The sequence below is a fragment of the Aspergillus uvarum genome (genome assembly GCF_003184745.1).
Source record: "Aspergillus uvarum CBS 121591 unplaced genomic scaffold BO82scaffold_26, whole genome shotgun sequence".
Taxonomy (NCBI): domain Eukaryota; kingdom Fungi; phylum Ascomycota; class Eurotiomycetes; order Eurotiales; family Aspergillaceae; genus Aspergillus; species Aspergillus uvarum.
Genome location: NW_020291323.1, coordinates 361,352 through 375,281, shown reverse-complemented (window position 1 = coordinate 375,281; position 13,930 = coordinate 361,352). Strand labels below are relative to the sequence as shown.

At 50.2% G+C, this 13,930-nt stretch overlaps 5 protein-coding genes across 5 annotated transcripts; 3 read left to right on the top strand and 2 right to left on the bottom strand.

The window, feature by feature from the left end:
• Positions 1-1,830: 1,830 nt before the first annotated feature.
• On the bottom strand, positions 1,831-3,703 carry BO82DRAFT_248617 (SGNH hydrolase; the record flags this gene model as incomplete). Its single annotated transcript, XM_025630853.1, has 2 exons — positions 1,831-3,333; positions 3,392-3,703. Coding segments are annotated over 2 exons (1,815 nt in total), but the record flags the coding sequence as incomplete, so codon positions are not given.
• A 581-nt stretch (positions 3,704-4,284) lies between these two features.
• On the top strand, positions 4,285-5,307 carry BO82DRAFT_364784 (uncharacterized protein; the record flags this gene model as incomplete). Its single annotated transcript, XM_025636970.1, has 1 exon — positions 4,285-5,307. The coding sequence occupies one exon, from the start codon at positions 4,285-4,287 to the stop codon at positions 5,305-5,307; it is 1,023 nt and encodes a 340-aa protein (XP_025492105.1).
• A 587-nt stretch (positions 5,308-5,894) lies between these two features.
• BO82DRAFT_414832 (chitinase) lies at positions 5,895-7,820 on the top strand (the record flags this gene model as incomplete). Its single annotated transcript, XM_025639936.1, has 9 exons — positions 5,895-6,019; positions 6,043-6,083; positions 6,134-6,271; positions 6,328-6,447; positions 6,504-6,825; positions 6,891-7,017; positions 7,070-7,307; positions 7,359-7,620; positions 7,685-7,820. The coding sequence occupies 9 exons, from the start codon at positions 5,895-5,897 to the stop codon at positions 7,818-7,820; spliced, it is 1,509 nt and encodes a 502-aa protein (XP_025492104.1).
• A 1,096-nt stretch (positions 7,821-8,916) lies between these two features.
• BO82DRAFT_414824 (LysM peptidoglycan-binding domain-containing protein) lies at positions 8,917-11,411 on the top strand (the record flags this gene model as incomplete). The annotated part of the gene is made up of 8 exons (XM_025639935.1): positions 8,917-9,490; positions 9,544-9,628; positions 9,688-9,919; positions 9,975-10,435; positions 10,488-10,728; positions 10,787-11,020; positions 11,091-11,182; positions 11,261-11,411. The coding sequence occupies 8 exons, from the start codon at positions 8,917-8,919 to the stop codon at positions 11,409-11,411; spliced, it is 2,070 nt and encodes a 689-aa protein (XP_025492103.1).
• An 87-nt stretch (positions 11,412-11,498) lies between these two features.
• Positions 11,499-12,730, bottom strand: BO82DRAFT_432275 (uncharacterized protein; the record flags this gene model as incomplete). Its single annotated transcript, XM_025640777.1, has 2 exons — positions 11,499-12,045; positions 12,141-12,730. 2 exons carry the CDS (start codon positions 12,728-12,730, stop codon positions 11,544-11,546), a joined length of 1,092 nt encoding a protein of 363 aa, XP_025492102.1. The 3' UTR covers positions 11,499-11,543.
• Between the last annotated feature and the right edge of the window lie 1,200 nt (positions 12,731-13,930).

Here is a 13,930-nt window from a genome sequence, read left to right as displayed (position 1 = left end):
CTTAGGCCTTTTTTATATACATTCCTTCGCGATATCAACCGCGAAGGTTGGAAAGGCTCGCAGGGCCCTTACAGTAGAATATACTTATACTATATTTTGTAGGCTTTGTTTAACTAATAAAACTCTTTAGAAATTATAGTATAACGTTAAAATATCTGGTTTACTTAGTCTATTTATTTTTTCTACTTTTTTTAATTTTTCTACTTTTCCTGCTGTTCCTAGCCTAGAGTGGCTTAACCTGATTGTTATACCTTAACCTTAACCTGACCATAACCTGGCAGTCAGGTTAAAATATAAAAAATTTTTAACTGTACAGTTAAGATTAGATTAAAATATAACTATTACTTTAACTGTTTATATCTGCAGATTAGAAAAGTTAGATATAGTAGATAAATTGATAACTATAGATTGATTTATAATGTTACGGGACGGATGGATTATGCTAATCAAAACGTGTCTTAGAACAAGAAGAAATAGCTGAGGAGCTATTTCATCTGTTCGTACGAAATTCTTTTATGTGTGCGCTAAGCTAGTGCTAGTTTAGTACTTGGTATGCGAGGCCTCAGGTGTCAATTGGTGCCTGAAGCCGAGCTCTATAACAGGGCCTCGGTCCCATAACATATAATATATATATTCCCCTTATACAGATAATATACAAAGTATAATATATTTTTAATTATAGTATAGTAATATTCTTTAGTTTTAGCCTATTTATTTAATCTAATTAATTTAATTAATTATAACAGGTAACTAACCCTACCTCTCCTCCTCATCCGAATTCAAATCCCGATACACCCCCACGGTAGCATCCCTCCCCCGGCCATCTTCCTCGTCCTCATAATCCTCATCGATATCGATTACGGGCACACTGTTTCCTTCCCCCCTCTTCCCCTTCTCTGTTAAACCAATCTACCCCCAACCACCTCATCCCTCACGCCCAGCACCAGTGCTGCCCGAACCCACCCCCAGAGCGATGCACCACCGCAAACCAGCCCTTCTCCCCGCCCGACCGCACGTAGAAACGATGCTGCAGCCACCCCAGGGCCGGTGCGGGGGTTGCTTTTGCTGGGCTGACTGACGACTTTGATAATGTTGCAGGTGTAAATGTTGAGCTTCTCGGATGTCATGTTCCCTGCATAATAAATAGTCTGGTTAAGTCGAACGCAAACTCATAGTAAACTCACCTGATGTAATCATCTCTTGACCGGATAGAGTAAGCATGTTATTTATTCCCCCTGCATAACAAGCTTCCATCAAGATCATCTCAGATATGACCATAGGAGGAGGGGGAATTACTAAAGGAGCAGAGAGAATTCAGCTTTGATCAAAGAGCGCCGCGCGTTGGGATTATATGGTTCTATACATAGGTACATACCCTGGTCACTGCCAGTGTTGGCCCCAGAGATCGATTACGAAGTTAGCACCGGGCACCCATTAAACTGTGCCAGCCTGCTCACAGGGAACGCAGTAACGGTGGCAATGAGTATTCCTCAGTGGCTAGGCGTTTTTAATATCCTCCAGACATGACCTCCTTTACCAGTACCACTTTGACGACACCTTGTTCAGATTCTGCATCGCCCGGGGCTGTTTGTATCGACGGCCTAGCCGCCAACTTAGCAGATTTGAAATCGCCTCCCGGTCGGTTGCACGTCGGGATTGCATATCATAACAGCATTAACTGATGTCTCGAAATGTACTCAGCCTAACACTACCGGGGTAGAATCCCACCGTCCGGCTTAGACGCCAGTTCCGAAGAACATACAGCACAAAAGCAATGCAAATGGGTTATAAGCTATTGACAGGCAGTAGATGAAGGAAATCGATTCAATGACACCCATCATCAGTGGGGCCCCCCGCCGCCTTCTGCACCTTATTATTAGAATAACACCTCGCCTCCGTCCAGATCGGCGAGTTAAACTTGGCCAGCCACTCATACCCGTTCTCATCCGGCTCATCGAAGTACTTGAATGACCACCCCGTTAAGCCCTTCCCGAAGCAATGCGTGCTATTCGGCCGCAGCGTCTTCTGCCCGGAGTCCCAGGTTGCCCACCCAGCCCCGCGAATATTATACCGCGTCAACACAGCCTTATACCGCCCCTGGCACTTGGCCGAAGGTGCCGTCGGCGCCGGATACGGCCTGTTCGTGCGCGACATGGCGATGTTGTACGTAAAGGCGCCGTTGACATAGTTGCCCCCGAACTTCCAGTTCATCGGGTTCTTGGGGTCGTTCCCGTCGCAGCCGTCCAAGATACGGTTGACGGCAGCGTTGCAGGAGGCTTCGTCAAGAGACGTGGCCCCCGAGTCCATCGTCACCGTCCACACGGACTCGTCGGGCGTTTTGGCGTTGTAGGTGAGGCTGACCTGGTGACCGACGCCTTTGGAGTTGAGTTCCGGCACGGCGGCCTTACAGAAGGCCTCCGTGTTGGAGTAAAGAGAGTAGGCGCTTGCGTAGCCCTTTGACCCGGTGGTCTGGAAGCACTTGATTTCGTTGACGGCTGTGCAGGCGGGCGAGGCGACCTTCAAGATCTTGGCGCGCGCATTGGCAATCGCCCAGGTAACGTAGGAAGCAAGCGCTTCGTGGCCGATGTTGTTGGGGTGGAAGATTTTGCCAATGCCGTCGGGAAGTAGGCTTGAGAGGGAGGATTTGGTACAGGCTGGGGCAGTCGGAGACGAGTCGCGCTTGACGAGGGGCTCGCTGGCCCATTCTAGAAGCTGAGCGTACTCTTCTGCCTTCTTTTGTTCTTGCTCAAAGGTGGTGGTTGTGTTTGCCGAGGAGATCTCGAGCATAGAGGACGAGTCCCAGAAGTCTCGGCTGTAGATGGTGCCCGGGTTGAAGGTCTTGTAAGTGGGGAGCTTGAAGAAGAGAACATTATCGTTGCTGGAGTCTTCGGGGTCTGGCGAAGAGCCCGACTCGCAGAAGCGGCCGCTGGTTGCGGCGCCCCAGTCGTCCCAGTCGGCAAAGACGATGGTCGAGCTGGCGGATTTGGCGGCCTGGGCCACAGCCGCTTGTAGTTTGGCGTTGGTGTTCTGGACGAGGGTGTTGAAGCTGGTGCGGTGCGCGGTGCTCAGGAGGAGACTGGTACTTCCGGCCTGGCCGGGAAACACCCAGTCTTGATTGTTGGTGCAGTCACTGGTCTCGTTGTTGAAGTACTGCGCATAGCCGGCCAGGACGATGATCCCGTCCTTGGCCATCTTCGCGTCCAGCGCCGTCAGGAGAGAGGCGACATTGTCTTGCAGGATGCTGTCAATGGCTGTCTGTGCGGAGCTCATGGCATTTTGGCAGGTGGATTCGCTGGTGACCGAGTTCAGGATGCACTTGGTGATGATGCTGGTCTAGCAATAGTCAATCCCTATTCCCTCTCTCTCGACTATCTCGGGGGTGGATACTCACTAGGCAAAGATCGTTTCCTCCAGCTGTCATCACTGCAAAGTCCAGCCCTGATGACAGACCCTCAATCTGGCTGGCAATATCCACAGACGTGGCACCTGAGCAGGCGGCATAGGTGAAGTTACTGACGGAGCCACCAAAGAACTGGTTCATGATGGCCGGGTATGAGTAGTCATAGCGCGAGCAGGACTTGTCATCGCTCTTGGAACTGTACACATTCCCCGATCCAATGCCGGCTGTGAAGCTGTCGCCGACGGCAGCCCAGGTTTTGATCCAGGAGAAGTCTTCTGGATCGGTGGAGGTATCGCGACTAAGCAGAATGTCACTCTGTAGCGCTGTGGCTGCTGCTGAGGCAGACAGTATGAGTAACCCGCCCAGATACATCGTTGCTTCTCAGAGACAGAACGATGGATGGGAAGAAAAAAACAGCTGCAATAACATGCGCCGCGCAGTCTACAGCTCATAAGTCTTCTATGCCGAAGTGACCCTGCCGTGGATGTGTAATCAAAGCCAGTAAGCGCTATTCTCGTACCCTATTACTGATTTGAAACGGCACGTTTGTCTACGCTTCCGAGTCAGTGACAAGCTAATTTAGCGGCGGATAGTGTCAGCACTAGTACATTAACTATTGTTTGAGAGGAATAAACCAAAGCGAGCAATATCTCCGAGGGCGGCCCCCAAGCTAGGGCACTGGCACAAATGCCACGCACCACGACAACAGCCACGGAGGGTCATGGCTCCAAATAGAAATCAAGAAGACTTCTGTCAGTTGACTGGGAGCACTCCCAGACTTGACTTTGCCAGTACAAACCCAGGTTTGATTTCCCTCCATCCCAATTCAAAACCCATGCTAAACAGCTGTTCGATCCGATCCGAAGGGAAAGAACCAGAGCAAAATGAAGACGGTACTACATCTCCTCGTGGGCTCTCTCGTCCTCCAGAGCGCATCCAGCTGTCCCTCAATTGGACACTACACGGCAAGCACAGATACCACATCATCCCACTCAAACAGTAACCGTACCTCCGCCACCTTCCAGAAGCGCGGCTACCCAGTCGTCAAATCAAGCGTCTGGCCTAATGCCAAGATAACCTACTGCTTCGCCGATCCTAACGCCCGCAGCAAACTGAAAAGCATTGTCCCCAAAGCCTGGGGCATGTGGCTGAACGCCGGGGCCAGCGCCAAGTTCGAGATGGAAGAGGGCGAGACCACCTACTGCACCGTCGCAAACCGCGACAGCTACCTGCTCATCAGCTACAACGACGAGCACAAGCTGGTGACCACGCCTGGCAGCATTGCGGGCCTAGGCCAGGACGGCCCCTCCATGACGCTCGATCCCAGCGATGGCTTCGGAACCGGGAAGGGAATGAGCAATATCGCGCACGAGATCGGGCACGCTTGGGGGTTACTGCACGAGCATCAGCGGCCGTCGCTATGGACGAGAGATTTCGGGGGCACGGGGCAGCGGAATGTGTTTGCGTTCAACTGTCAGAACCTGAAGGACTACGCCGCGATCGCAGCGAAAGGGAACGATATGGATCGGGCGTGCCATTACATGCAGTCGGCGGTGACGGCGAACGGGGGTCCGTTCTCAGCGCTGGACATGCTCCCGGATAATCGGGGGAGGGATTCGGGGACGGCGGATGTGGTGGACTGGGATTCGATTATGATTTACGGGTCGACTGCAGGCGCTGCGACGGCTAATGGGCAGTTGCTAAACACGCTCACCAAGGCGGATGGCACGACCTACGGTTATAACACGTGGCCGTCTATTGGGGATGTGAATACGCTGAATACGTTGTACGCCGACGAGCTGGACCCCAAGAAGATGAGCAAGCTGAAAATGTACTGGAACAAGGCGAGCCCCAAGCATGGGCTGTTCTTGTCGCGCAACAAGGATTCTTCGTCTTCCTGTCAATAGCGACTGAACCTTGTTCAGCACTGATCCCTGGAGAATTGAATCAACCCCTGTATAATCGAACCTTTCCATGTGTAATATGAACCCTATCTGAAAGTCGTTTTTTTTTTTTCTTTTTTCATTTTCTTTTTTTCCCCCCTTTTGTTGATTCTACTCTGTAGACCCTTGGATATCGTCTCTTCCGAACAGTTCCGAGCAGGCCGTAGCCCTAGGTGTTTCGGGGGTACAATACAGCAAGACCCCACAATAAGCGCCGAGTCTCGGGGCTGAAAGTTGAGATGAAGGGTCTGTTAAATTCAATCTCCTTCGGTGGGGGCCAAATCGAAGTGGGGTTTGCATATGACCCACTATGCATTCAGGGTGAATGGCTGGGAACGTTTAGACCAAATGATCAAACACACATGCCTAGCTACACAGAAAGCCTGCGCCTGCACAACCCAAAGCGTATGGCTGGAGGTGCCATTGTTCTTCTTCTTCTTCTTCTTCTTCTTCTTCTTCTTCTTCTTCTTGTGTTCTTTCTTTCCCTTAGCACTCAGGTAGCTGTTCGATTAACACACTCCCTCATTCTTCCCAGACAGTGCCCGCCCGTTATGAAGTCCTGTCTTGCTTTTCTTGCTGGGCTGACAGCAAGTATCGGTCCTGTACTCGCGGCGAACACCACAGATTACACATGTAGCGAAACAAAACCATGTGATCTGGGGTGTTGTTCCAAGAGGTATGTTCTGAGGTCAACTCCAGAGGATTGTCACTAACAAGCGGCAGTGGAGTTTGCGGTTTAGGTATATACTCGACGACACTGTAGAAGAACACAAGAGCTGAGATTATTCAGGCCCGAAATTCTGCGCAAGCGATGTCTGCATCTCAAGTTGTGACTACAAGAGCGAGTGCGACCCCGGATGGGGAATGCAGTGGTCCAACACCTCAACCTGTCCCCTGAATGTCTGCTGCAGCCAGTATGGATTCTGTGGTTTGTGCTAAACATGTAATCTTCCCGTCTGTCGATCGACTACTCACGGACTTTAGGGACGACATCCGAGTTTTGCGGCTCGGCGACAGTGTCTTCACCCTCGTGCAGCGGCACTTCCTCAGACGCGCGAACAATGGGCTACTATGAGGGGTGGAATCTTGAACATGCTTGCGATAGTATCTTCCCCATCTAAGCCCGCAGTATACATTGAGCACTGCTGATGTCTGAATAGCCATGACCCCTAACCAAATTCCGCTGGGATACTACACCCACCTCAACTTCGCATTCGGATCCATTGATCCTGACTCCTTTCAGATTGCACCTATGGCTTCTGATGTTGCCGCGCTGTATCAGAATGTAACAGTCCTGAAGCAAACGCAGCCAGACTTGAAGGTGTGGATTTCCATTGGCGGGTGGTCCTTCAACGACGACGACCAGCCCACCAAGACGACTTTCTCAGACCTGGCAGCGTCCGAGTCAGCCCAAAAAGAGTTTTTTGCCTCTTTGATCACTTTTATGGTGCAGAATGGGTTCGATGGTGTAGATATCGATTGGTATGACCCATATCTTCTTGTATCCCCTTTAGCTAGGATATAGATACTAAGTTTGACTGGTATAGGGAGTACCCCGCCGCCGACGACCGCAACGGAAGACCCGAAGACTACAAGAACTATCCAATCTTTCTGAACAACCTGCGCAAGGCTCTGGACGGTACAGGCCTGGTGTTTGGTCTGTCGATCACAATTGTGAGGTCCGACCTAAACGAGCTGTGCTACTCAATCGACTGACTGTTTTCAGCCCTCCTCATACTGGTACATGCAGCATTTCGACATTGTCTCCATGGACCCCATCATCGACTGGTTTAACATCATGACCTACGATCTCCACGGCACCTGGGATGGAAACGACCCCTACATCGGCGCCAACGCCCTCGCCCACACGAACCTGACCGAGATCGAGCAGAGTCTCGAGCTGCTCTGGCGGAACAACATCGACCCTGCGAAGGTTAATCTGGGTCTTGGATTTTACGGTCGAAGTATGCCATCAGCCACCCGTCGATCGATCTGTGCTAACACAATTCAAACAGGCTTCACAATGTCCGACCCCGACTGCCTGCACGCCGGCTGCCCCTTTAAAAGCGGTGGTAAGGCAGGCCCCTGCACCGCCACATCGGGAATCCTCTCCGACGCGGAGATCAAGGCCGTCATTGCCGCCGGCGCAACAGTTACACTGGACGAAGCGGCGGCCGTGAAGATTGTGACATGGGACACGGACCAGTGGGTTTCGTACGATGACGCGGAGACCATGAAGATGAAGATTGATTTTGCCAACCAGCATTGCCTGGGCGGGTATGTGGCTTCCTTCGCATAATGGAATATGTGGATTTGTGCTAATGCTCCGTTTTGGTTGCAGGACGATGCTGTGGGCGGTTGACATGGATACGACGAATGGGAGCAGCATTAATGCCTTGGGCTCGGATCTGAGTCGGGCAAAGAGTCCGACTTATGCCAATAATGCTACTGTCGGGATGGATGCTGCTTGGAGTTAGGTGTGGTAGCTCGTTGACAATACACGCTTTTACTTTGACTACTGGTTTTATTTTTATTTTTATTTTTATTATTGTCTATGCTGGAGATGTAGTCTTCTGAGTAGTCCACCTAAAACTAGAAGTAATAGAGTTATTGGAACTGGTCCTAAACAAAGTCAGGCGAGCTTTGACAGACAGTGATGCATTCTTTCCTTGATGTTGTTTATCCTACATTGTTGTTGCTCAGTCGAGGGTTCGGCGTCAGGGGTGCTATCTCACCATGGTAACGACCTCACTTATGCCAAAAATGCCACTGTCGAATTGGATCCTGGACGGAGTTAGGCGATAGGCCTTCATAAACAGTGTGACAGTGTGGATAGACGTGGCGCCGCCATGAGAAGTAGTGACAATCCAGCCCGGTACGTTGTCTCAATCTGGACCCCGACGATGGTGTGTGCCGGTGCCTGGAAGCGAGCGAGCCAATGAATGACAACAACAAGTCTGTTATCGACTCAAAAGACTTTATCCCTGCCCCCACTAGGTGTGGGGCTTGAAGCTTAGCGCCACCAAGCTTTCCCCTGACTGACCGTTCAGCGCAGCTGAGGCTGACAAGACCATTTGGGGGCCCTTGGCTGAGGCTCCGACACTTTCTACTCCATAATCTCGCATGCGAACTGACCCACACCCACCTGGTGTCATTACGGCCACTCACTTGCACGGCCCAATCACAGCTCTACCCTGGATGATGCGATGAGGACCCTCCCTCCAAAACTACCGAAATTCCACGCCCTGCAGGTGGGCCGCCTAGCGATTCCTGCGGCCGACACTTTCCTGAAGCGTACCTCGCCGGGGAGGGGGTTTCGGGGGTTTTCAGGGGTTTGTGCCTGGATTAGTGTGTGTGGGGATGATACCTTTGCCTTACATTTGCTTACACAGCACGACGTGAGTTATTATTGAGTTGGGGGCTGAAAAATTGCAGTGCACGGAGAACTGGGTTCAATGACTAGACCCCCACGACAGGCAGCTGTACTTGTTGCTGGGTAGGTACCCCGTTATTCTCATGCAACTGCAAGTATCTTCTCACGCACGCAACTAGAGCACCTTGAGAAATCGCGAGATGCATCTCAGTTTGCTGCTCAGTATTGCATTTGGCCACCTGGTGTACGCCTATAGCGGGCATCATGGCGCCTACCATGTTCACCATCGACGAGATACAACAACACCAACACCAACAACAACAACAACAACAACGACAGCAGTCAGTCTTTCCGTGCTCCCAAGTCCCGACAAGCCGACCGTGACCGGCACTGTCAGCACCTGCAATGCCTGGTACGATGTTGTCGAGGGAGATTCATGCTGGAGCATCACGACCGCGTTGGGGATCACTCAAGCACAATTTGAGGAATGGAACCCAGCAGTTGGGTCTACCTGTCTCGTGGAGGTGGGCGTGTCCTACTGTGTAGGAGTTGGTGCTGTCGTGTCGAGCACAACAAGCTCGGCTTCGACCCCCACAAGTACTACAGGATCAGTGACGCCGACCTCGTCGTTCAACAGCACGATTACGGCGAATACTACCGCGACGATGACGACGCCTTACTCCATATTGTCGTACAATACAACCACCAACCCAGTCACAATCACCAATACAAACTGGCCGCCTAGTGAAACACAGACGGGGCAGCCCAGTTACTGTACGTAAATTGTGTCCAATGCTGTTTTACCGTTTGCAGCTGACGCTTTTCAGGCAATAACTGGTACCAGGCGACGCAGAACGACGACTGCACGACGATTGTCTCGCAGTACTCTACATGGATGGACTTGGATGATTTGTAAGACCGGTTATCTGTCTTCCTTCTGTTTTTCTTTTGCTTGATACTGACGGTCACAGCCTGGACTGGAACCCAGGTGTGGGAGAAAATTGCACCAACATCTACTACGGCTACTGGTACTGTGTCGGCATTGCACCTCAGACCTCATATACCGACAATGGAACCGCTACATCGCTGTGGTATCCCAGCTGGACGTACAGCGCTCCCCCGGCTATGAACACCTCCTTCTCGCCGAGTCCCGCACAAGCCGGCATGGCAAGCGACTGTCAAGACTACTATATCACAGAGAGTGTAAGTGCCCACGAACAACAGAGAAACATGCTATTTTACTGATCGGAACATAAAGAACGACACCTGCACCAGCATCGTCTCATTCCTCGGGTACATCACTGAGGAGCAGTTCATCGCCTGGAACCCTGCCGTCGGCACGGACTGCTCTGACATCCAATCCGGGTACTACTACTGCATCTGGAGCGGAACAAGCCTCCCCATGCCCTCAACAACTGCCACACTCCCGTCTCCCGTGCAGACCGGCATCATCTCCACATGCACGGCGTGGTACCAAGCCACCGATGGCGACGACTGTACTCTGATCGTCGACGAGTTTGGCACGTTCTCCGAGTCGGACTTCCTGAGCTGGAACCCGGCCGTCTTGTCCGATTGCTCGGGACTCGTCGTCGGCGATTACTACTGCGTCGCTGTGCCGGGCACGCCCACCACGCGGACGGCGTCAGTGAGCGCACTGCCGACGCCCACCACGCCGGCTGGTACTATCTCTACCTGTGTGAGCTATTGGTTGGTGGGAACGTAAGAAATCTCCTCCTTATATCCCGTGAGTTCGCCGCTAAGTAAACGAAAGGGGTGATAACTGTACAACGATCGCAACCGCCAACGGGATCTCCACCTCCGATCTCGTGGACTGGAACCCATCCCTGGGATCAAATTGCACGGGACTCGCGGTGAATACGTATATTTGCGTGGGAGTGCCCAGTAATGACACAACCACTATCTCCTCTTCCACGAGCATCAACAGCATGACCAGTACAAGTACAGGTGCAACCACGACCACAACCGCTGGAGCAACACCCTCGCCTATCCAGGTATGTCCCATCACCCAGACACCCATCTTTCTAGAGAAAATCAACACTAAAAAACCAGACCGGCATGACCACCGGCTGCATCCGCTTCTACAAAGTCCAAGCAAACAATGACTGCTACGACATTGCCCTAGACGCCGGTGTCGCCCTCTCCGACTTGTACGCCTGGAACCCGGCCATCGGGTCTGATTGTTCGGGGCTGCAGGCCAACGTCTTTGTGTGTGTTGGGACCTCGGGATACGCGACGACGATCACCTCGGGGGATCCGGTTCCTGTGACGCCTACGCCTACGCAAGTATGATTTCCCAACTCTTCTCCGGCTCATAGTTTTGCAATGTACTAACGTGATGGGATGTGACCTCTAGACAGGGATGGTATCCGGGTGTCTCCGATTTTATGATGTGCAGAGCAACGATGATTGCTATGATCTTGCAAGTGAGGCGGGGGTTCAGCTTAGGTATGTTACCTGATCTTTCTGGTTGGGATTGTCTGGTGGGTTTTCACAGAGCTAATGACTTTTGTCTTATTTTGGTAGCGACTTTTACTCATGGAATCCCGCATTGGGGACAGACTGCGCTGGCCTTGAGGCTTCTACGTACGTGTGCATTGGAACCACTGGGCCCATCACCACAATCAACAGTGGAACGCCTGTGCCTGCGACGGCGACGGCGACGGCGACAGCTTAAGAAAGGGGGGGGGGAGGAAACAGGTAGACCCTCTAGACAGTCTACCTTTGAATTGATCTAAATTCCTCTCACTTATTCATCTATTATCTGTACATCAATAAGCCAGCAAAACAATACACTCCCACCTAAAACTTAGAAACAACTCCCCACCACCAGCGGCCTAATGCTCGTCCTTTTCAACGCCCACCTCCTCTCAGTCTGCCTCTCCAGCTGCGTCTCAAACCTCCCCATCAGAAGCTCAAACCAATCCCCCGGCACAAAAAAACATAACTCTGTCCACTCGCGACTTGCCTCAAGTTCTTCCCATGGCGCTAAGAACCCCTCTAGCGACTCCTCAGTAACAGGCTCCTTGCTCTTTTCCCATGGGTTAAGGTAAATAGTTAAATGCAGGCGACGCAAACCGGAAAACGAATGCTGCAGCAGATCGAAGAACGCGGGATAAACCGTCGTCCAGTTTCCAGGAAGATCCGGAGGCGCAGTGTATGGCATGGCCATTGTGATTGCGATGTCCATGCCGGTGATGAGGGCTGTGTAGGGGGGCGCAAGAAGGCGCCGGATGATGAAGGGCGTGTCCATGCTGGGGCCTGTGACGAAGGTATTTGTGGTGTAGAGGATGGGCAGGGATTCAGTGTATCTTTTTTGTCTATAGTTAGAGAGGGCCTCACACAAGATTACCAAAGGGAATAGGAAATAAGGGGTAAAAAAAAGGAAGAAAAAAGCCACACACACCCCATTTGACAAACCGTCAGCATCGCCGCCACGCCTTGCAACTTGGTTCCCGGGGGTGCTGCTTTCTCCCAGCCCCAAGCTAGCGTCTCGTCCCGCTCATCGAGCGCATCCACACATCGCTCCTCGAATCGATCATCCACCCACTCATCGCTGACCGCGCAGACCCGGTGCCACCATTGCCAATGAGCATCGGCCTTCTTCCCCTTGTCCTTTCCCGTCGGCGGCCGCGCGACAACAGCAGAAGGTCTCTTCCACAGATAATCAATGTGCACTCTCCTCCCACCAAATAGCTCCCTGTAAATAATATTACGGACCTCAAGTGGTAGCTTGGAAAAAAATGCGCTTTGAGACTGTGGGTTTTGAGGTCTGGCAGATGATGTGGCAAGGGTTTGGAGTTGGCGCTGGCGGTGCTCGGGGTCCGGGATAGGAAGTTTATACCGTCTTTGCTTTTGGTTTTGGGTAATAATGGTGCAGCTGGTGTCAAGGATACCGGGGGCTTCCGGGGAGGTGCGGCGGGGTGGAGGGTCGGGATCTGGGTCTGCGTCCTTTTTGCGGGGACGGAGAAGCTTGGAGAATATATTGGGGGGCATCCTCCTTCTTTCTTCTTGTAGTTTTGGGGTGGAACAGAGACAGATGGAGTTATATGTTAGATATACAAAGTGTTGAGGGAAAAGGATGGTTTGAAATAGGGGAGGGGACGGGGGGGCTAGAGCTAGTAAGGCTTGTTGGTTGGGTAGCTCCTAACGTAATCCACAAGCGGGCTGGCCACACAAGCAAGCTAGCCACCTCCGAAATCCATATAAAATAGCTAATTTTTAATTATTAATATCTCACTAACGAGACTATTTATACATCTTGGACTATAACATACTGAAGAGTATTATACTATATTTCATATACATTTATATCTATAAGATTTAAATTACGAGATTATCAAAGTGTCATAGGTAATCCCTGAGAGCACGGTGAACTACCAACAGCTTGTCTGTATATTTTTAGCTGAATGGTTATGATATCAACAACTTAAACTTCCTCTAATATTTAACTTTTAAAATCTTATTATATCTTTAGAATAGTAAGAAATAGTTTTAGAATTAATAGACTGCTATTATTTTATATTCAACTAATCTATTTTTTTTTAATAATTTTAATTCTTTCTTTTTAGTTATTTATAGAATACAGTATATTATAGTAATTATTATTTTTAAATAGTAGTTTAAAGTTAAAAACCTTTTCTACTGCTGATAGTTTATTATTTTTATTATTAGACTTTTAGTAGAGGATTTTACTGTAGTTAAAAATACTATTAGTTAAATATAAGATTATTAGCAGTTATAAAAATAAGTTACATTAGGGTTTACATTGGAACAGTTGAAATATTTTAAAAAAAATAGGTTTAAATTTTATAAATTAAATATAAAGGTATTAAACCCCTAACAGAAATAAATTAATATTATATAAGTTATATCTTGTCTTCCGAAAAGAAAAGTTTGCCGCCCAGACCCCTTCGTACTTCTTCCGGTCTTTCTCACTGACCTCACTCCGCCAACGCTTTCGGTCACCTTCATGATGTTTGTGGGGGTGCTTGCGGATTATGTGTTTGTGCTGGCGATACCCCTGTTCTTCATCCGAACTGCTGGGATGTCGAAGCGTCTGCCGTAGCACATTTAAACTTTTCTTTAATATTTAAAATACCAGAAGTGGTTCTATAACTTAGATTATAATTTTTAGAAAATATAGGACAGCTTAAACAGGCCTATTAATAAAAAAATTAATATCTAAAAGAATTC